Raw genomic sequence first — 23,176 nt, forward strand, 5'->3', positions numbered from 1 at the left:
CACCCCAAAAGGATACCATGTTCAATGGTATCAAAAGCTGCTGAGAGGACAAGAAGAGCAAGGATGGATGCACTGCCACCATCCCACTCCCACCACAATCCATAAGTGCGACCAATGCCATTTCTGTCCCATAACTGGGCCTGAAACCTGACTGAAAGGTATCTAGATAATCCGTTTCCTTCAGGACCCTCTGGAGCTATAAAGCTACCACTTTCTCAACCACTTTCCCCAAAAAGGGGAGGTGGGAAACTGGACAAAAATTGTCAAGAACAGTAGGGTCCAGCGATTGTTTCTTGAGGAGGGGGTGCACCAGCACCTCTTTAAAGGCAGCCGGGAACACCCCCTCTCTCAAGAATGTATTAACCATTGCCTGGACCCAACCACATGTCACCTCCTGAGCTGCTTTTACCAGCCAAGAGGGGCATGGGTCTAGATGACATGTGGTGGTATTTACTGTCCGTAGGATCCTGTCCACTTCCTCAGGTCCAACAGGATCAAACTGTTCCATTAACTGGGTAAGTACATTCACCTGGTATCTCTCCAGACCATGCCTCATGTTTGGAGTCTAACTTGTAGTGGATCTGAGTGATTTTGTCCGGCAGATGCTCAGCGAATTCCCCTGCATGGCCCTGTAGGTGGGAAGTGGGCCCACGTTCCCCAAAAGAGATTGAGTAATTTTAAAAAGGACTATCAGGCAGCAATGAGAGGACTCAATAAGAGTGGAGAAGTATTAATGCTTTGCTGCTCTTATCGCCACAATGTAGGCTTTAATAATGGCTCTAGCTTGTGTTCGGTTGGATTTGGTCCTCGTCTTCCTCCAGTGGTGCTCTAGGCATCTCTTAACCCTCTTCAGGACCCTCAGCTCCTCTGTAAACCATGGGGAGTGTCGGGTTCGATGGGCCAAGAGAAGCCGCACAGGTGTGATCCTGTCCAAGGCCCCAGCTGCCTTTTTATTCCAGGCTGCAGCCAGGGCCTCTGCTGGACCATGCAGCAGCACCTTGGGGATAACCCCCAGCTCCCTCTGGAACCCTGCCAGGTCCATCAGTTGCCGGGGCAGGCCAATTGAATGGGCCATGCCTCCCTGTGGAGGGGGGTGGCATAAGAGAATCTCAGGGCCACCAGGGCATGATCTGACCATGACAATGGGGACAGATGTAACTCTCCCCTCAGATCACATTGCCACTTAATCTTAAATGTTGGTGTCCAGGTTTCAGTGAAGGTTGGGAATACTTTTGTACAGCTAGGTTTGTAAGTTAATAGTACTCATTGCTGCACATGAGGTCTCAGCACAGAAGTTATGTAATATCTTACAGTGGTTTCTGTAAACTGGACACACTGGTCTAGCCTTATGATTCACTTGACTTCTCTTCAGGGTAATGTGCTCCATATTACAACCTTTATCCAACTTCCACAACTTTGTAGTACCTGCAATTATAACTGTATGTTCTACAAAGTGTTCTTAAAAATACTTTGAGTGAATATGATCCAGCTGAGGCAATATTTTTTTTAAAAAAATCACAAGAATCAAGATTCAAATCCAGTCACTGTTAAAGATACACTAAGCAAATCTCTCTCTCTCTCTCCCCCGCCCCCTGCCCCACTGTCTCTTTCAAACTTTAGTTGCTATAAGGATAACTGTAAAGCATTCTTCATCTATTGTATATGCATTAATAAAAAGAATGGAGACTGTCTCCATTCAAACCTTTTGTGATAGGTTGGAGGGAAAAGCCATATCAATATAGCTTAGGGGTAGTGCCTCTGGCAAGAACCAGTTCAGTGCAGCGTGAAGTCCCTGTTTCCTTAATACTGAGCAATAATTAAAAGAACAGATGGCCATAAGCCAAGGCAGAACCAGTCCTCCAAATTGATGCCAATCAAAATGTGGTAAACATCAGTCCAGAGACTGCTCTCAATTGAGTGACCATGCTGCAACAAGTAAACCATTTACTTGTTTTATATCACTCATTTACAAGTGCACCCTGACCATCTTTATGCACGCACCTTGCATATTACAAACACCACTGTAGAACAGAAAGGGACAAGATCAGTTCTTTTATGTAAAATACTGAATTGTCTGCCTTTAAAGTTTCCTGGGTAGTGGCACAGATTTCAAATACAAGGTGACTCAAATCCCATCACCTTCACCAGATGCTGGCAATGTTTTTGATTACTAGGAGAAGGAGAGAGAAACTCACACAATCTGTTCTCAATCTATAATTTTAAACATAGATATTGTTTTCAATCTAAACTACTGAAATATTATAAGAATAATGCATTTTGGTCACACTTACCTGTTTATAAAAGGGGGGGGGGTCATGTGGCCATTATCCAATTTGAAATCATGCAATACCTTTTGAAATAATAATCTGTGACAATAAAAACTGGACAAAATGCTTTTATAAGAGGTTTCTGGTCAAAACTAGTTGCTTTTCCCCCTGTGTTTTGGTAGTGAAAATAGTCATAGATAACTGCAGAGAGGGAGGCAGTTCTGACCTAGACTACAACGCTCTGAGCAGTTTCTGCTTAATTGTTTGCTGGCAATAGATATTACTCATCTTCAAATGTATGCATTCATGCCTGACATGATGACAAACTCTTTGGGCATGAGATAAATCAGTTACACAACTTGCTGTGATTACCTTCCCCTGGTAAGTATACTGGGAAGAAGAAAGAAATCAATATTACACAGAACGATGGCTCAAGCATGAATCAGCGTGGCAAGCACATAACCCAACGGACATGGCGGTCAACAAGGGAAAAAGAATCAAAGAAATCAATCACAACAGAGATTATCGCTTAACCTGTTTTGTCAGAGTTGGCATTGATGGTATTGGTAGTGATGGAAGTGAAGGTAGTCTTTGCGCTGTCCTTGGTAGTTACAGATTTCTGCTTATTTTTCATGGCTTCCAGTGCTTTGAGCTTCTTGGCATGTTTAGTGCCTTTGTAGTGGGCCGCAGCCTGGCTCTACAAAGGAGAACAAAATGAACCATGCAATCAGGCTCATTTCTAAACTGGCATTCTCTGTATTAGTACAAATACAGACCACCTTTCAATAACGGTACCATTTGCCATACCAAGGAAGTGACCAAACCGAAGATTTCTCCCTAAAATGATCCTTTTGAAACAGTGAGACAGGGGCATTATAGATTTCATGTAGACTGTCTTGCTTTCTTAACTCATAAAATACATTCCTTTTTAAAATATTGGCAATTGGGAATTTTTCCACTCTGGGGAAAAGTACAATTCATTTTTCTTTGAAGCTACGTCCACATAAATATACATTAAGAGAGGATTTAATTTCAACTGCAGGCATGGAAATGTTTTTCATAGACACCAAGCAAGAAGAGGGAAATTGCATTCATCTCTTTTATGGGAACAACAACCAGTGCTTAACCAAAGGCCATTTTATAGTGTCCAAAATTAGAGCTTATCGTTCTTCCTTTCCATTGCAATAGATCTGAAATGTAGAACAATTCTTTGTATTCAAGACTTTTGGTGGAATTAAAGCACTACTTGGACTAATTTGTTGAACTTTTGTGTTAACAATAAAATAAAGTGAACACAAATGGCCATTTCAAATGGCACTAGTAAAAAAATAAGGTGATCATATGTAAGTTTTCCCTCCTGAAGATTTAATACTATTAAACAAACTCAAAAGAACAAAACAAATCTATACCTGTTGTTTATAAGAAGAGTCATGTTGTACAAGTGGTCCTCATTTAACAACCACTTGTTCAGCGACTGTTCAGACTTATGACAGTGCTGAATGAGTGGTAGTTATGACTGGACCTTGTACTTATGGCCATTGCAGTTTCTCACAGTCACATGATTGTGATTTGCAACCTTCCCTGCCAGCTTCCCACAAGTAAAGCCAATGAGGAAGCTAGCAGGGAGTCAGAAATCATGGTCACATGAGGTCCTTGCTTAACAACCTGCATGGTCCTTGTTTAATGATGGCAACCGGGGCTACTGGAACTGCCATCGCTAAGTGGCATGGTCACATGGTTTTTGGACTTATGACCGCATTGCTTAATGATGGAGTTTCCATTCCCAATTAGCACCGTTAAACAAGAACTACCTGTAAGTCTATCCCATGACATTTATCATATGAAGAAACTATCCGTATTCACTTCATTTCATTACTAGCATGCTAACAGAGCCTTGGTTGGAATTTTAGTTCAGTCAGTCAACATTTGCAGTCACTGGACTGGATCCAAGCTTTGCTTAGACCAGTAGAAGATACTCTCAACAATGAAAGTAGAAATGGCCATTGTGTATCCCCAATTCCCCAGTAGTCATTTGTGTCCCTTGGAAAGCTGCTTCATAGCTTAATCAGATTCTCCAGAATAAAGTAGGATATAACTGGCTTCAGAGAAGAGGGAATCACCAAATATTGCCAGCAGAAGCCTTCTATTGGATAAAATGCCTTCTGGGAATGGATAAAGCCTTTCCTTTTGCACTGTGTAATTCTTCATTCAACCTTATCTTCTCTACACTGATCTAACACTGACTGTTACCCAGGTCAGATTATCTCAGTCATATAAACCACTTCAAGTTTATTTTTTATGTTTTTAATGTATAACCCAATTAAATTATTTTTATATGTGCAGTATCTACATTAAAAAATTATCCCTGATATTGTGCTAAATTTTGTGAAACAAAACCAGAGACCTGATGGGGCTCTGCATTTAAGAAGTGGAAAAATTCTGAATTTAGGGATTAGGTTTAGCTATTTTCCCAATATGTATTCCTGAGTTGTTGCAGAATTGCATTTACTTTATTTTCTTCCAAATTAATAAGCAAATGGCTTGCATCTGTATTCAAAAGTACGGAATCTAGGGATGCTATCACTGACTGGATTTTTGTATTTGTGTATATTGGCCTATTATAGGTATCCATACAAAACTAGGATTATGTCAAAATAGTGGCATATGGGTGGTGATGATACATCCCAATTTCTAATGCAAATGTGTACATTGCAGGTTGTCCATCATGATGTCATTACCCATTTTTTTTTAACTTGCCTCCTCCCTGCCCCCTATCCCATGGATGCTCATAGGCCTAACACAATTCCTTCCTTCACTCACAAACTTCTTCAAAACTGGATGGGCAGGATGAGAAAAATGAGTTACTTATTCCATCCACCCAGTGCAGGTTTTAGAGGTTGCTGAATTCATATGCATGGTTGATCCCAATTTTTCTTTGGGTTACTAATCATGTTGCTTAAGCCTTGATCCCATATCAATCTGCAGTATCAATGGCAGAAGTGGAACAGGCATATCAAGTGGATACTGAAGCTTATTGTGAATCCTTCCAGCTTCAAAAATGCTTAGAGAGTACTATTTTCAAGGGGAGTGTGTTTTCTTAATGATTCATTTGAACTCAGTGATCTAATATATTATACCCCAACTTGGTGCCCTCAAAACTGGTTAGGACTACAACTCCCAGGATCCCTAACTTTTGGCCAGGCTGACTAGGAATTCTGAGAGCTGTAGTTGTAACACATTTGAGCAGTACCAGCATGGGAAAGGCTGATCTTACAGCCCCAACATACAAAATAATAAGAGACTAGATAATATTAAGATTGATAGGCAGTAGGGCTATACACAGCATTAAAGAAAGGTGCTTCAGAAAGTGCAGTGGTGTGAATGAAGCACTACTTGAAATGTTAAAGCAGCCACATTATTTGGAAGCATGCAAGGTGGGTCTGAAAAATGTCCTGCTTAAGTTTGTGCATGTGCATGCACAGCCACACCACTTTGTTGCTGGTCCCAGCAGAAATATTACATACAGAGAGAGTAGGAGATTTGAAGGACATCCTTCAAAGCCTCCAGACAAATCTCACAAAAGGCAGGTGTGTTAAGGTATCAGAAATTATGTTTCATTCGTGCTATCTTGCAAAGCATCTTGTCTGAATGCTTTTCAGAGCCCTAACAGACAATCCCCCCTACATATCCACATTCTTTAATAAGCTCTACCTTGTCACCCCCTATATATTGACACTAACATGGGTTTGGGATCATTCTATAATCACTGAGCTCTTCCTCCTACATAATTACTCTGTTTACTAACAGCTGGAATACAAGTTGGTTTACAGGAACTAATCTGCAAGTCCAAATTGAAATATATGTTATACATCTGTGCTTATGTACCAAAATAACTTTTTACTATAATATTTAATTTTGCTAAGAGATAGAAAGTTCACTACCTCTGGGTTTACATGGCTGCAAAACTTGTGCTGCCTGTAATAGACAACTATTCAGTTGTATTCATAGCCAGACATACAAATTTCCTTTCTCTAAATCAGCTTTGGTATTGTTGTAGGTACCCGTATTGAAAGAACACTGGACAGTGAAGATAATCATTAGAAACAACTCAAACATAGGACAGTCATGCATCTTTACAATTTTCATACAACACAAACATTACGAGACATGCTATAAGCCAAATGTGAACATGTAAGTGTTAATTACTAATAAATTGAAAAACCAGTATTAGGGTAGGGTGGCATAAATCGAATGGCAGCATCTCTTACATATTTATGCCATCATTGCCATGTGTCGGTTTTTGTACTCTACCAAGATATTAAAAAATGGTTCTTCCACTGGAACAAGATTTTGATAATATTTATTGACTCAGAACCTATATAAAAGATAGTTTTCCCTTGCTAATTTCAAGCCTTCAGGTTTTCACAGACATTCTGTCCACTACCTTTTACTGAGAAGGACAATCAAGTAAAATATTTATTCATTTAAAAGATTTATATAGCTGCCTGTCTTATGCAGCATAATTCTGGGCAGCTTGCAAAAAGCAATAAAAAGCCATCAGAAAACTCCCAGTGCTCCCCAAGTGACACTCCCCGACACCTCAACATTTAACTTCCCTGGGCTCCAGTGTCACCCTACCCCAGTCTTTAAAGGAAGGGCCAGCTCTTCAATGTCTCAGGAAACTAGTATGGTTGTGACCTACCAGATGTCAGAAGGAAAGATATTCCAAATTAATGTGTAAACATAAATCACAATGAACTAAACTAGAATTCCATTCCTCTCATATAAAAAATCAAGGTCCTCTTAGTGAACTAGTTGGTTATAAAGAATTCTTAGCATATTGGGAGTTTACTTATTCTCTCTATTCACAGAGATGTTTAAATTCTTTGCCCTGACATTTCAGTATGCAAATTCCTCATTTTTTATAGGGATACAAGGATATGGAAAGTTGTTTTAAGGCAAATAGTATTGGCAGTTTAATGTGTGAGAGAGAGAGACTGGTCACCAACTGTTTAATCAGCTGAAAATTAGGCTAATCTATTGATCCTTTCCCTGAACCTTTAGAATGCAAGTGGAAACTGGTAAAAATCTGTTACAATCTTTTCCATAAAGAATAGAACAAGAGTAGAAAAATACTCCTAGGCCTGTTGATGTTATTCGCATATATGCAAAATACTTATCATACTAATGCTTGGCTAAATATTCTTCCTCTGAGTGTTTTTTTTTTTATTAAAAGAAAGGTTTTGTCATAGCATGGCATATCCTTGAAGCATCAGTGCTAAAATTAGACAGATTGAAAATGAAATTATGTTGGAATGTCATGCAGAAAAGGAAAAAAAAATGGATCCACAGTCTGAGCCCAAATGGAAACCGTGATTCAGAACCGTGAAAGAGGGCCAAATAACTAATTACACTTTTCATCTAGGAAACATACATACTATGACATGTCTTAAGAAAAAAAATAGTGGTAGAAAATAAATAGTACAATGAAAAAGAGCATAATCTTCCAGCAAGACTTGAGATATGTAATAAGCTTAGCAGTGCTAGCATTTGTTTGGCAATCTTAAAGGAATCTTTTGCAATGATGATTTTACCTGTTGCAAAAATAAAGCCGCATCTATCATTTTTTCACTGAATATTTAGCTGTTCCTGAATGTTTCTGTATTAGAATTAGGGTATTTCCCATTCCCAGCCAAACAACATCAATTAATGTTTTTTATTCTAAGCCAGATTTTCTTACCTTTCTATAATATTTAGATTTCATAAAAAATGTGTAACGCTGCCAGTGCAAGGACTGCAAAATTCAAGATTCATTGGGTATTTTAGCATCCTTCATACGTGTAGAAAAACAATATGTTGCATGCCTCCATTTCTGATTATTCCTGATGATCAGGAATGGGCATCATTCGCCATATAGTCACCTGCTTTAGTAATTCTGTGGGCGTGAACTTCTAATACTCCGTACAATTTAATTATTTCTCCACCACAGCCATAGCCAAATAAATATATGGTTGGATATATATTCATCTTACTAATTAGTGCAGCCTCATTGAAATGAATGTGATTTTAATCTTTCCCACTGATTTAAATGGGCTTTATTATTTTTTAAAGAGCCTTTATATTTTGTAAAGAAAGGATTTATTTCATCTGATAAGGGGGCAATAGCTGATATGGCTTTTATGGAGAGCTAGATATGGTGAACTGGCTAGTGTGCTTGCAGAGAAGCAGGGAGATTTGGGTTCAGATCTTCATTCAGCCATGAGCCTGTTTGATTACACTAAGCCGTTAACCGTGGCACAGCTAAATCTATCTCACAGTTTTGTCTGAAGAATAAAAAGTAAAATGTGTGGGGTGGATGGTAAGAAAACTATGTATCATGCCTAACTTGTTTCCAGGTATATGAACATGCTTTTCTCTCTCTTTTCCAAACCATGTTATCAATTGGAAAAATGGAAATGATTCATTTAGAAAAAATCATATTTCATGGAAATATATTGTCTGGATAGATACAAATTTTATAATTGTGTGTATATGTGTGTATGTGTACACCCACGCGTGTATCTAACTAACCCCCCTGGTGGTAAATTTCTTGTGAGAATCTCCTAACTCTCACCAGAAAAACAAAGCTATCAATTTTGAACAACTTGCAGTAGCACTTTACAGTCACCAAATCATTGCCAATTACTAGTTATAACTGTTCTCAAATCACCCACCAGCAATCCTGAATCACATACTTGTGAAGTCACACACTGAATCACTCATATTTATCTCACAAAAACTCTACTATCAAGAGTATCAGGATGAACAAAACCTGGAATATAGAATATAATATCTCCATCATGATATTTAAATACAATGTAAAAGCCTAGGATGTCATATTAGATATATAGGTAAATCAACTACATTCAGCTTTTTAAAATAATGCAAATATCATCTTGAAAAAACATTAATACTGGCTGTATAACAGGAGATTACACGATTTGTCAATTACTGCAGTAGGCATGCCAACTGATCTAAAAATGTAGTTAAGAAGGCTTCCAGATATGTAGTCTAGGCACCTTAGCAGCATATGGCCTCAACATGGAAGATAATATTTGTCATCACTCATCTTCAAAACAGTCCATATATTCACCTCTTAATATTCTGTAACTGCTGCATGTATGCCTGAATTCTGCTTTAGAGGAAGGAGGAGGAAACCTAACCAATTAACCTTTAAACTTTATATGGCTCTTTGCTCTAATAGAAAGGGTTTCTGTACATATATCCTGCATATGCAAAAGCCATATTTATCAAGTGAAACAAAATGCAGCAACCACTTGCTAGTTTGAAAAGGGTTGGAGCAGCACTTCAAAAACATGCTTCAGAACAATGTTTCACTTGAACTTTTGTTGAAGCAAAGTGTCCCTTCAAAAATCTACTCAGCCTTACTGAGGGTTTACAGTAAAAAGATAAAATCATAAAACTAAGTCAAAAACAAAGGATAATAACAATCTATTGAATAATCAATGGCTGGAAGCCTCTTCAAAGTGATGTGTCTTTTTAAAAAGTAAACCAAGAGATTAGTTTCTTCAATTCAGTGCAGAATACATTCTAAAAACTGGAGAAGCTATAGGGAAGGAGCAACCAAATTGTTGTTAGATGACTCTTCAACAACAAATTTTGGGCTGATTCATTATGTGCCATCAAGTCATTTTTGATTCCTAGAGACCACATAGATAGATTTTCTCTTTATGCATCATAAAGAAATGCATAAAAACTGCCCAGAGTCCCTCCTTTTCGGAGGAGATGGGTGGTGATAAAATTTGATAAATAAATAAAATAAAAAAGGACACTTATGTGACCTGCAAACAAGAATGTGCATACAAAAGTCTATGGAGAGAGAATGACATGCTTTATACATCTTTACAGTATTAATAAGCATAATGCTTAGAAGACCAGTACTGTAGTAGAAAAGTTTTTATGACCAAGTTTATCTTAACATATATTTTTTAAAACCAAGGTTTCACCACTTCAATGTGTTTCACTATTTATATGCTATTGATTTATATATCTCATGTTTCAGATAGTGCTAATACAGGAACTCCATTTGAGTGAAAAGAACAATTTTCTGGAGGGAAGGAAAAACAAAGGAAAAAGAAGTGCAGTTTATCCTTCCTATTTTCAGCTAAAACATATCAACACTCATGTTTGAAACCACAAAATTCCAGACTAAGAATAGAGTAGAAATCGTTTCAACAGCTCTGGCTGGAGCAATAGGTGAATAGACTTACCTGCCCTTAGCTTCTCCTCTTGGATAATCTGAATACTTCCTACTGATTGGGTATTATCTAATTTTTTTTCCTTGTGAACGGAATAGCTAAAGGAAGCTTGAGTGGGTAAGAATAGTGTTGCCAACTGAAGTATTTTATCCTAGTATCTGTTGCTAGGGAAACCATTCCTTTTGTCTACAAAATCAAAATAGCAGCTTTGCTGAAGTTTGAATTAAAAAGCTACAGTATTAGGCCAAATCTACAAATCAGAAAAACAATGGCACTAAGCATATAAAAAGAGTATCAGAAATCATGTAAGATCACTAAAAAAGGGCATCAAGTTAACATTCTAATTTTTCCCCCTAGCACTATTAAGTGTGGAGATTGAGGGATGATAAATCCAAACTGAAATGACTAGATTCTTCTTCATTGGTCACCTGAGTGTAAAGTACTGTACAGTATGTAAGTCAAGAGTGAAATGTCACCTAAAAGATCAACAGATTTATTGTGATAAAAGGTTTTGTGGGCCAGAACATTCTTAGTCACAAACCATTCATGGTATCTTAAATATCAGACACATACTAGGTACAGTTTGTGAACTATCCTGTTTAACCAATGCTTGACCACCTTCTGTCTAACTGGCCCTTAATAAGAAGGATGTATCCTGGATTTGATGAATTATTTTATTTGCTATGCGCTCTTCTTATAGCCATGTTAATGTGCTTTCCATCCCTGAGTTAGCATCATCATCAACATAAATTGTGTTGCTTCCACAGTCTACCATCCCTGAACCTCACCATCAAGGCTGGGCAGTGTTGCTGCCCTCACTCAATTAAGAGTGAGGTAGTTCCTGGACAACTACTGTGTTTATTGTAACAGTGTAGCTAAAAGGTTCTTCACACCTCCCCTGGACTTTGTCTGCACCTTCCCAAGGGAAGTACACCTCGTTGTTGTTGTTTATTCATTCAGTCACTTCCGACTCTTCATGACTTCATGGACCAGCCCACGCCAGAGCTTCCTGTCAGTCGTCAACACCCCCAGCTCCCCCAAGGATGCGTCCGTCACCTCTAGAATATCATCCATCCACCTTGCCCTTGGTCAGCCCCTTTTCCTTTTGCCCTCCACTCTCCCTAGCATCAGCATCTTCTCCAGGGTGTCCTGTCTTCTCATTATGTGGCCAAAGTATTTCAGTTTTGCCTTTAATATCATTCCCGCAAGTGAGCAGTCTGGCTTTATTTCCTGGAGGATGGACTGGTTTGATCTTCTTGCAGTCCAAGGCACTCTCAGAATTTTCCTCCAGCACCACAGTTCCAAAGCATCTATCTTCCTTCTCTCAGCCTTCCTTATGGTCCAGCTCTTGCAGCCATATGTTACTACGGGGAACACCATTGCTTTAACTATGCGGACCTTTGTTGTCAGTGTGATGTCTCTGGAGGTACACCTCACAGTTTGGGAAATCCTGCTCTAGAAGAATAACCCAAATACAGTTTATGAGATTTGGCTAATAACTAACCTTTCTCTTCCTTCATAATTTTGTCAATCAGTATATGAAGTTCTTGGTCTTGAATATGCCTAAAGAAGGTTCTAAAATTATACTTTTCAAAATGTTAATTTAAGGAAGTACAAAATATTTCTACTCCAGTTGCAGAAACATAAAACCCTGGAATATTTTAGCGGGATGCCTACCCTCTAAACCAGTGCTTCTCAACCTTGGCAACTTTAAGATATTTGGACTTCAACTCCCAGAATTCCCCAGCCAGCCTGCTGACTGGGGAAACTGGGAGTTGAAATCCAGACATCTTAAAGTTGCTAAGGTTAAGAAACACTGCTCTAAACACTTCAAGCCATTCACTACTGAAGAGAAAATTATTACATTTGGGGCCATTGTTTTCTTTTTTTGTGACATTCTGTGCGCAATATATTAACCTTAATGTTAAAACCAAATTGCTTTAGCTAGCAAGTGTTTTTCCCTGTAGGTACATATCAACAGTTTCCTTTTTGCAGACTAGTGCACAAATATGACTAGCTATTGCAAATTGCTTTTTACTCTGTTACTTGTAAGTAATTCTGGTATTATTACAGCATAAACAGATGTTATTTTCAATTGTATAGTCATCAGCAATAAGCAAATTTAATGTTAAGAACACAAAATAAAAAATGAGTTATTTCCACAAATGTTTTAGGTTGAGAACTATTTTAAAAACCAGCAATGAACAAATTACTTAAGGCATTCCCCTGTGTAAAAACTGGACTTTTTAAAAGGAGCCAAATGCTAGATAACTTTTGTCATCAAAATGCTAGATAACTGCTCATTAATTAATTTACATGTTGATTATGTAACCAAGCTTTAAAATGCAATTTTATTTAAATCTAAAATATTGTTTTTTCTTAACTAAATTCCTTCAGGAAAAAAAAATACATGTTCGTATTTTCAACATTATAGGATTATAACATTATAAGAGCTTAAATACATTTCAAAAACATTGAAAAAATAGTTGCAGAAAGAAAATTAGAGAAAAACATGATGGTTGCTGCATTTCTACAATGAAAAACATCTACATTTAAAGAATATTTGCTGTGCATAGGAAGTGCAGAAAAAATTAATTACATCTCACAGTTAGTTTCCCTGAATTGATTTTAAATTGTATTATAAACTTGAATTTTGTAATTGCTAAATTTTGATATTTATATTAAAACTTTATATCACTGTTATAATTACGATGCCTTCTCTCGGTTAGACATACCTTATATAATTGGTAACCATGCCTATTTTGTACAGTAGAGAAAGTAAGTCCAATGTGCTTGAGTGTGATTATGCCACTCTGGGTTCTCTGGGAACAAAATACCTAAATTTGCTCTCAGGAAGAGCTATACTGAATTTTTAAAAAGATCCCTACTGGTAAGACAGGGGTTAAGATCATTAAAGGTTTCCAGCCAGTAAAACTATAACCTCCCCATATTCCTATTTGCTCCTTAGTAATGGCAAATTTATTATTATTATTAAGTTCACCTTATCGGCTTTCATTGTCTCCCAACTAACTAGGCCTTCATCAATACAGTACTTTATCAGGTTCTTCCACACTAGATTCACAATTTCTAATTAAAAAGTTGAGTGGCTGCTAATTAAAAAAGTGTGACTGGGTTGAGAAATATTGGTGGAAATTTTAATACAAAACTGACCAGACTTGTAGTACCCACTTGAGTAGGCATTTGTTTTACCTAATTTATTTAAGGAAACCAAGTTTTCTCATGCAGCTTACAATATTAAAGTCACCATATAAATATGTTTGAAATTAAAAATATAAACATTAACAAGATGCTTTGAAAATGTTTATGTAGCACATGATTTGAATATATTAGCATATTAACCTTAATAAAGTCTAAGGCAATGTTTATCACACTTGACAATTGACAATTTTAATGTGTGGACTTCATGCTGCCTGGGGAATTCTGGGAGTTGAAGTCCACATACCTTAAAGTTGCCAAGTTTGAGAAACACTAGTCTAAGGTATGCCTTACTACAAGGGCATTCCAGAGTTAGGGGCTGCCACTGAAAAGATTCACTCCCTGGTGGTAGCCATTGTCTTACCTCAACATGGGAGGACTCACAGAGTATAGTCACCAAGGTAATAGATAGGCTATTATATACTGAACATAGTTATTTCTATTGTCCAGAGTACAAACAAGAGGATTTTGCTCTTACTTGCTTATATAGATAAGCAATACTTACAGCAGGAACAGATATAGCTAGGCATTTTTCAGAAATCTCATAATTCCCCTGAAGATAAGGCCCATGAAGACACTGATTTAGACAAAGTGTTGTCTTGATTCCAAAATATTCTCTCATATTATAAAGGATTCCAGAAATGGACATAACTTGCATTTTGTATCTTAACAATTTATGTTAAAATTAAAATCTTGTCAAGCAAAGAAAATTAATGTCTGCCATCCCTCCTGCTCTCCTGCCTTGCTCCTCCTTTTTTCAAGCATTTATGGTCAGGGCAAAAAATAAAGCTTCCATCATAGAAGGATATTATAACTCCTTATCATTTATGAACCTAACCTCTCTCCTTTTCTGGGGGAGTTTCAATTATTTTACATTGGATATGTTCAGATTTAACAATAAAATACACTTTATCATTAAGGATGTAAGCCACAGTGCTTTCATATTCCATTTACTCTTCTCATCCAACTGAAAGGAAGAGATAAAAAACTTTCACTCCCATTTTTTTTTTATTAATTACAGTTTAGCATTAAAAACAGGGCTGGATTAAGTGTTAAAAGGGCTCTCCACTCTTGACAAAAGTGTTCTTCACACAACGTATTTCACTGGTCTTCTTTCCATTGAAAGCACTCTGCTGTACCTAGCATCAGGAAGAGGGTTTAAGCATGGTGGTACCTATTAGATAAATATGAATGTTCATAGATTATGGATTTAATTCTAAAAAATATTTAAAACCTTCAAAACTTATATAGTCATTATGTTTCCGAAGCAAGGAATGCCCTTGTGATATCATACTAACTTCACAGGAAAGCATCCCCTTGATAAGGGGAAACTTTATAGTGACTCAACTCAGAGTTGCTGGCTGTCATTGGTAGCCTTGACCAAATCTACCTATTCCCCATAAGGCCAAATACTGGCCCTGTTACAGCATCCAAGAAAGCAATTCAACAACTGCAGATATTTGTAGACTTCTCCCACTAGCATTAGTAGACAGGCTATTTATCTCTCAAGCAATGGGCCAGGATGTTACATGAGCTGTTACAATGTATTAATTTCTGTTATATGGGTTATTGATCAGGGTGATATATGCATTTATATGTGGCTTTTTAAGGACCAATGTATTTTTTGATTTTTTAATTCATTAGCTACCCCATTACTTGGCAAGCAGAAAACCATACATATAATTTTGTTTTTTAAGATAATTTTTAGCTGCAAATAATTTAGCTAAAGAAGACAGCTCTGCTTGAGGTTCTTATTTAAATGGTGGATTAACATTGCACTAAAGCTAAAGTTCCAGTAGTATTGAGGTAAAACATTATTGCCCAGGAAGATCTACCAGGAATATTTATTGAAGACTTAATGTTCCTTGCCATGACAGCTGAACCTCTCCTACAGGTTTCATTTAATTCTATGACACTGAACAGGGCTATATCAGTAATGAAAATTCTCAGCAACATTTGGGCCACTTGCAATCATACCACAGTTCTTCCAAAATATCATAAGTATTAATTAGAAAAGCAGATATAAAAGTCAAGACTTTTCACAAAGGCCATAATGTTATGATATTTTTCATCATGACTCTTTAGTTTTTAACTGCATTTAGTTGCCTGTCCCCTCCCCACAACCACCCATTTTTCCTCAATAACTTCTCCTGGGTTACTGCCAAATGTGTTTCCAGCTAAGTAATGAACATATATCGTATTCCCAAGATGAACAGATAGGTCTCCTTCTAGCTCACAGACCAAAGATGTATTATTACCTCCAGGCTTCTTATACATGATGAAACTAATGGAGTTCTTTAGGCATAGAACCAGTTCAGGGAAAGGCTTAAAGCAGACAAACTAAGTTAGTAACTTTCTAGGGTGAATTTGCCAGGAAGGCAAGAGGTTCTCCACTGGGGACAAATTAAAATCTTCAGTTGAACCATTCATTCAGCTGTAACAGAACATCCCTTTCAGCCAAGCCAGCATACTTCTCTTAATGTTTGCTGGTTCCATGAGTTCAGTATTGGTCTTGTGATGCAACAGCTGGAAATCCAACAAAGTTTAAAGGAGCCTAGCTTTACCCATGTGTTCTCTTCAGAAAAGAGGTGTTCTGAAATGGGAAGCTTTAAAAGTTAGAAAAGAAGTTGGAAGATAAGTTGGAAATTAAAGTTGGAAAAGAAGTTCTTCCCTTGCCACCTGTCGTGGGAACCTTTCTGACACTGTGGATTCTAAATGACATTCTCATATATGTACACACACATTCACTGCCACATACAATTCCCCCACAATTGGTGACAATACACTGCCTCACTTTGAGCAAGCAGCATTCAGCAATGTAAGCTATCAGTATTTTAAACTGAACCAATGGTCGAAGGGCAGCTGTCAGGTCTCGATACCTAAGAAATGTCTAAAGATGCACTTTAAGTCTCATACCTTTGTGAATCCTAATTGACTAGGATCTGTTTGTATAACTTAAGTAGCACAGAACTTAAGGCAGGAAATGCTTTGGTTTGAGGTTCTGTCATTATTTCATTTAGCTTATTATTATTCGAAAAGTCTGCGGAAGAAACTCATTGTACTGCCTTTGTGAATATGTTTTATTCTATAGAATGAATTTGTTTGAATCTACAGAAGACTTGCACAAGTTTGAACTACTACCTAGCTTAAAAACAAAACAAAAGGGAGCATTCATTTAATTAAATTTTAAAAGAAAATTAAAGTTGAAAAGCATTTTTTGACTTTTTGAAAGACTTTTTTTCTGACAGACACTGTGTATGAGCAAAATAAAAAAATAGAACCAACTGGATAAGAATAGGTAATAAATAAAAGAAAGTGTTAATTATCCCTGTTTGGAACTGATAACAAGAAATTGCAGCCCTCTAAATTTAAAGGATCTAGGTGTCAATCTATCACTCCTCACTTGGAAAATGGCCTTGTGCACATTCAGTGCTTGGCCTTTATGTTTCAATACACAACCCATTAATATGCAGCCATTTCAAAACATGAAAAATTTTAACAAAAATCTGCTAGGAAGGACCACAAACCAATAGCTCCAGCTATTACCACTTTATCTAGTTGAAAATTAAAGTGTGTATTTTATGTGTTTAAATTATGAATTGGCTGAACCTTTTAAAAGAAAGAGAGATCATGCCTGCAAATGACTCCAACAAGTATATAAGCGCTATATGCAAATCATTAATATACTTGAACAAACTCCTAGGCTAATTTGTTCAGATCTGCTTCTCTTGTTACAATTGTCCTAAAAGTAAACATGGTCAGTTACAAGTAATGGACAAATCTATTAATGTCAGTTTTATCTAGTTCTCATTTTCTCACTCATAAGCTGTTCTTGGTTCATTTCATGCCTCCATGAAATATCATATCCAGTCCCACATACATAATATCTAATATACACATTTGTATTTGAATTTTCCTCAGTATGCATAATTTTGCAAATGATTTTCCTTAATATAAGCCATAGTATGCATTTTTTAAAATTTCTTCATTTTTAGAAATGATAATTGTTCTTGACCTGTGAACTAAATTGCAAACTCCTGCAAGTCCATGTGGATACTTGCTTGAAGGAAATCAAAATGGAAGCCACCAAACCATTTTTGCCCGTTTCCAAGTACATACTGACCAACAAGCACAAAAAATGTATTTTGCATTGTTGCATGCCATGGAAGGCAATAAACAGTGTAGTCCTAATGACAGCTGTTCCTTCCCTGTCTTCAGAAGATAAGGGCTATGAAAATTGGAGTACAAGTGGAGCATAGTAGACACTGAAGCATGATGGAAAGGTATAGAAATAGATCACTAGATCTTTAAAATGCCTTTGTAAATCTGATTAACTACTTGGATATATATACATACGTACATTAGCTGGTGCAGAATAAACAGTTTTTGCCCTCTCAACTGCAAACCAAATTTTATTCTGGACAAAAAGCTAAAGTAACTGCTCCCACTTATTTCAGTGGCATCCTCAAGAATAACAAAGTTTCTTAAGAGATTGTTCTGTATGGAATACAACTGCTTTTGTCTATCATAATGTTTTTTTAGCTGCTTTGGAAATTGGAAAATAACATTTTCAGATAAACTACTTATCTAGTACTTGACTGGTTGTTGCCTGATTCCATAAAATGGAAAAGAACTGCACAATGTCAGTTGAGTGCTGATTTATCCTTCTTTATATGTGCAGTACAGAATGACCCTGCCTTAAGAGACTGAAGATAATATCCCACATTTCAGTGTGACTTGAGCATTTCTATAATTAACATTTAAACAATTCTATGGTCTTTCTTGTTTTGTTTTGTCTTGTTTTGTGCTTTTGAGTCAGTCTTGACTCCTGGCAACTGCTTGGACTAGTCCTTGCAGTTTTCTTGGCAACATTTTCAGAAGTGGCCAGCCCTGCCTTCTTCCTAGGGCTGAGAAAGGGTGACTGGCCCAAGGTCACCCATATGGCTTCATGCCTATGGTGGGATTAGAATTCACAGCCTCCTGGTTTCTAGGTCAGTGCCTTAATCACCACACCAAACTCACTCTCTATACTATGGTCTGGATCCAAACGAATGCTTATGCAACTAAGCAGATAGAAACAGCTTTCCCCGTGCCCTTCTTCCAATGAAAACACCTCCAGCCCCCCTCCCTGAAATTCTGTGCATTTTAATGTAGGTTGTACTATGGAGAGCAGACAGGTAGAAATCTCTCTCTCTCTCTGTGTGTGTGTGTGTGTGTGTGTGTGTGTATTTCCTCTCCTCATGGCTGTACAGGAAGATAGGAGGCAGGGATAAACCTGAGACTTACTTAGATTGTTCCCATAATTCTAACCAGCCTTCTCTTGGATCAGCAAGATTTGCCCAATCTAATCCAGTTATCATTATGTCAGCCCTGCACCGTCAATGGAATTTAAATCCAAGTAAATGAATCTAAAATTGCTGGTTGAACCTTAAAAAAGCAAGCATGCAAATAAACAAACAAACAAACAAACAAACAACTAGACCTAAAGAGAGATAGCTAGACCTGGGGATGTTTTTGGAAAAGAATATGAATAATAAACACCAGAAAGCTTTGTTGTTTTGAAGAACATTTAATAATCTGTTTTAAGGCAGTTGAAATTTTGATTTGCTGTATTTTGTTTTTCCCTGCATCTTCAAATACTGACACTCATTTCTACTGCTATTGCTTTGTGCCTGTTTATCATTACAATAGACTTTATTGTAAGCATTTATCACCACATACAATTTTGATACAAATATTATATTACGGGATACATTGACAACTGATAAGTAATGACAAATACTTTATGGCAACTTATTTAACTAGAATTATATTAGAAAAGACAGATTAGATATTATCTTGGAAAAGAGCTATTGGAGAGTTATTTATTTATTGTCATTTAAAAAGCAATAAAAACATGCAGTTCTTTGGAAAAGTAATAGAGTCTGCTGTGAGTTTTAAGAGAAAAAATATTTGTGCAAGGGATGAAAGACACATTCAAATGCAACATGAGAGGGTATCTAGAGTCCACGCAATTCTCTGAGGGCAGGTTCTGCAGTTCTGGAAAGGAAATGATCCACCCTAGATTTGGAAGATGCCTCCAGAACTCTGCCCATCTATTTTCTACAATTGGACAAACTTTGTTTATTAAAACATTTTTTGCTTTCCACCAGAACTGGATGATACAGGTAGTCCTCAGGTTATGATGGCAGTTGGGACCAGAATTGCCATCACTAAGTGATATGGTTGTAAAGCACAATGTCACATGACCGTGTCACTTAGCAACGGCAGTTCCAGTTGCTGTTGTTAAGCAAGGACTGTGCGGGTCATTAAGCAGGGACCTCATATGACCATGACTTATGACTTCCTGCTGGCTTACCCACTGACTTTGCTTGTGGGAAGCCAGCAAGGAATGTCAGAAATCATGATCACGTGACCACGGTGATGCTGTGATGGCCAGAACTCCAAGGACCTGTCGTAAGTCCTCATCATTCAGTGCCAACACAAGTTTGAACAGTCGCTGAATAAGTTGTCATAACCCAAGGACCACCTGTATTTGCAGAAAAGTTAGACAATTATGTATGAATACAGTATGCCAGATCTTATAAAAATCAGAGTGGCTGTTTGTGTGGTTGAACCATGATTTTTAAAATTCTGATTGTAAAGTCCCCATAGTGTAAATATGTTTGTGTGAGCATGTGTGTCTTTTCTCCAGAATGGGATGAAATTTGCAGGAAAGCTAGACCATCAATCAGGATAACATCTACTAAACTTTATAAAAAGTTTTTATAAGAAATTATGATGCCCTTTTCCTGAATGTCATAGAGATTATTATGAGATGAAATAGATGTATAAAATATTAACTTACTGTATCATAAAATAAATCATTTATTAAACAGTCAGTTAACTAAAACAACCCAGAAAATACTGTGATATTCAGGATGAGAGACCTGACAGCATTGAGATGCTATGAATGGTGCAGCCAAAGATTCCTCTCCCCATCACTGTTCCTTCCAGAAGTCACTGTGATTTGAGGTAACCATTAATGCCTCAGGAATCATTTTCATTTAAGAGTAGATCGTGTAGACACAATGTGCAAGATTTCCTCCCCTTTCCCAGCATACTGTGGTACTTTACATAAATAATAGAAAAGCTTCTCTTTTTCTAGAGCTCCATAAAAATAGAGCTAGATTGGGACTTCATGGAGACTTTTGAATCAGAAATAATGGACTAGACCCATCCGTTCTGTTTGGGTGGTTCAGAATTTTGTATCATTACCTCAGAATTTAGTCTTTATTGAGGTCTGAAAAACACCTGTCATGTTCTCATTCTAATGTTTGGTTAACATTGTAACGTTTCACATGTCTTTTTCTGTTCCGTGTTCCTTCACCCGGGGTTTTTCCATTCCTTCGCCCTCCATTGTTTTGAGGGCTTGGAATGCATGTTTGGGTTTGCGCTCCTGTTCAAGGTTACTTTCCCAGGCGCGTCTAACGGCTTCTAGCACCTGGGAGGGGGAGCGTCCTGACGGGCGACGGGGCGGGACCTGCTCACCAGCAAGGCTTTTAAGTTTGTATTTGGCGCGCTTTTGCTCATTCTCAGCTTTCTCTGTATTTGCATACTATTCCTTTAATAAATCAGTTATCTTTAAGCCCGAGCTTGTGAGACTGAGTATTTGGGTTTAGGCAATCGTTACATAAAGCTGAGAATCATTTTATCCATTTTCCGCTAGCCCCATCCAATCATTGGATAAGAGGGTACGCTAGCGATGACAGAACCTCAACTTCGCGCAAGTGAGGGAAGCGAAGAGGAGCGGGAGGCGGCCAAAAGCCGGCCAGCGCTAACCTCGAGAGCGCAAAGAGCAGCACGTCGGGAGTTGCGAGATATCCAACTGGACGAGCTGCTGATATCCATGCAGGAGAGTCTCAGGAGTGAACATAGAACTGTTATGGAAAGAGCACCGGGGAGGGGGTCTCCACAATTGTCCTGGGAGCACGAAGTCCCCTTGTCACCGAGGGTGGTGGTAACCAACCAACCCTCGGAGGAGCCGGTCACTCCGGCCCGTATGAGGGCATTAGAAGATAAAATGGATTTAATAGTGACGATCCTCAAGGATCTACCCAGAGAGGATCTACCCCGAGAGGCAGAGCCCACCCCGGAGGATTGGGAAGAAGAGCCGTCACAGTACCCCAGGCACAGTACCATGTCGACCCGGGGGAGAAGCAAGACTCGATCAGCCCGTCAAGGGGGGGAGCGAGAGGCAAGACCTCCTAGGGATCGACCACCCATGGGGGCTCGGCGCACGCTGACATTCGCGGCACCGCCACAGCCAGCTGAGCCGGCAAGAACCTTTCCACCATTTGGAGTGAAGTTCGATGGGGATCCCACAACGCTCTCCTTCTTTATTACTAATGCCAAGCATTATATAGAAGATTGGGGTCGAAACTTTCGGTCTGAACATGGCAAGGTCAATTTCATTGCCAACAAGCTGAGAGGAAGGGCAGCGGATTGGTATGTGCAACTATGCCAAGCTGAGGCAACTGAGTTAGAGGACTTCGATGACTTTTTGTGGGCACTCAAAGAGCATTTCGAAGACCCCCTAGCTCAAGAAACGGCCAAAAATGACCTGCGGAAACTCTACCAAGGGTCCCTCTCAGTTGCCAAATATGCGTTGGAGTTTAAAGCTTTGGCAGGAAAAGTGGAAGACTGGTCTGAGCCAACAATCATCGAATTGTTCAAGCAGGGGCTTGAACCCGAAATCCTTCGATGGGCTCTGGGCAGAGATGATCCTAAAACGCTATATGGGTGGATTCAGTTGGCGGGAAGCGCAGAAAATGCCCTACGAACCTATGCCCATACCAAAGAGCTTAGACAAACACGTCTCGCTAGAGGAGCGCGCACATCTGGACTTGCCAGCCGCCCCAAACCGAAAACCTGGGAAGAAGAGAGGGAGCAACGGTTCTCCAAGGGTCAGTGCCTCCGATGTGGGAAAGAAGGGCATCGAGCCACGTCGTGCCCGAGACGCCGTCCAGAAGAACGACAGACGAAACCCACGGTAAAGACGCCTGCTCCTGCTCCACCGCGAAAACTGAAGGCAGCCCTCGCGGAACTGGACCCCCCAGACCTTCCCTTCGGAGAAGAGGAGGAAGAGTTGCAATTCGAGCAGCCGGCGGGAAAAGCCTACCACCTGCCCTGAAGGGCGCCCTAGGGCAGGTGGAAGAAACCGGGCGTAACCATGATTCGGTGAGTGGAAACTTCCCCACACTGACTGTTAAAGTTAAACTGACCTCAAAAACCAAAACGGTGGAAGTGTGGGCCATGCTAGACTCGGGTTGCTCCCGTTCCCTAATGCACCCTGATGTCGTAGCGGCTCTGGAACTGCCCACGTTCCCTTTGCCAAGACCCATGATTTTCACCCAATTGGATGGAACTATGGCGGGAGGGAAAGCAGTCAATCTT

At 38.6% G+C, this 23,176-nt stretch overlaps 1 protein-coding gene across 1 annotated transcript in view; it reads right to left on the minus strand.

Annotated features, from left to right (window-relative positions):
• Positions 1-23,176, minus strand: part of ZNF385D (zinc finger protein 385D) — a 197,270-nt gene that overhangs the window by 61,333 nt on the left and 112,761 nt on the right. Inside the window, exon 4 of the mRNA XM_063303891.1 lies at positions 2,802-2,964. Within this exon, the coding sequence (XP_063159961.1) occupies positions 2,802-2,964 (163 nt within the window). The remainder of the gene's footprint in view (positions 1-2,801; positions 2,965-23,176) is intronic.

This window comes from Candoia aspera, chromosome 4, assembly GCF_035149785.1.
Source record: "Candoia aspera isolate rCanAsp1 chromosome 4, rCanAsp1.hap2, whole genome shotgun sequence".
Taxonomy (NCBI): domain Eukaryota; kingdom Metazoa; phylum Chordata; class Lepidosauria; order Squamata; family Boidae; genus Candoia; species Candoia aspera.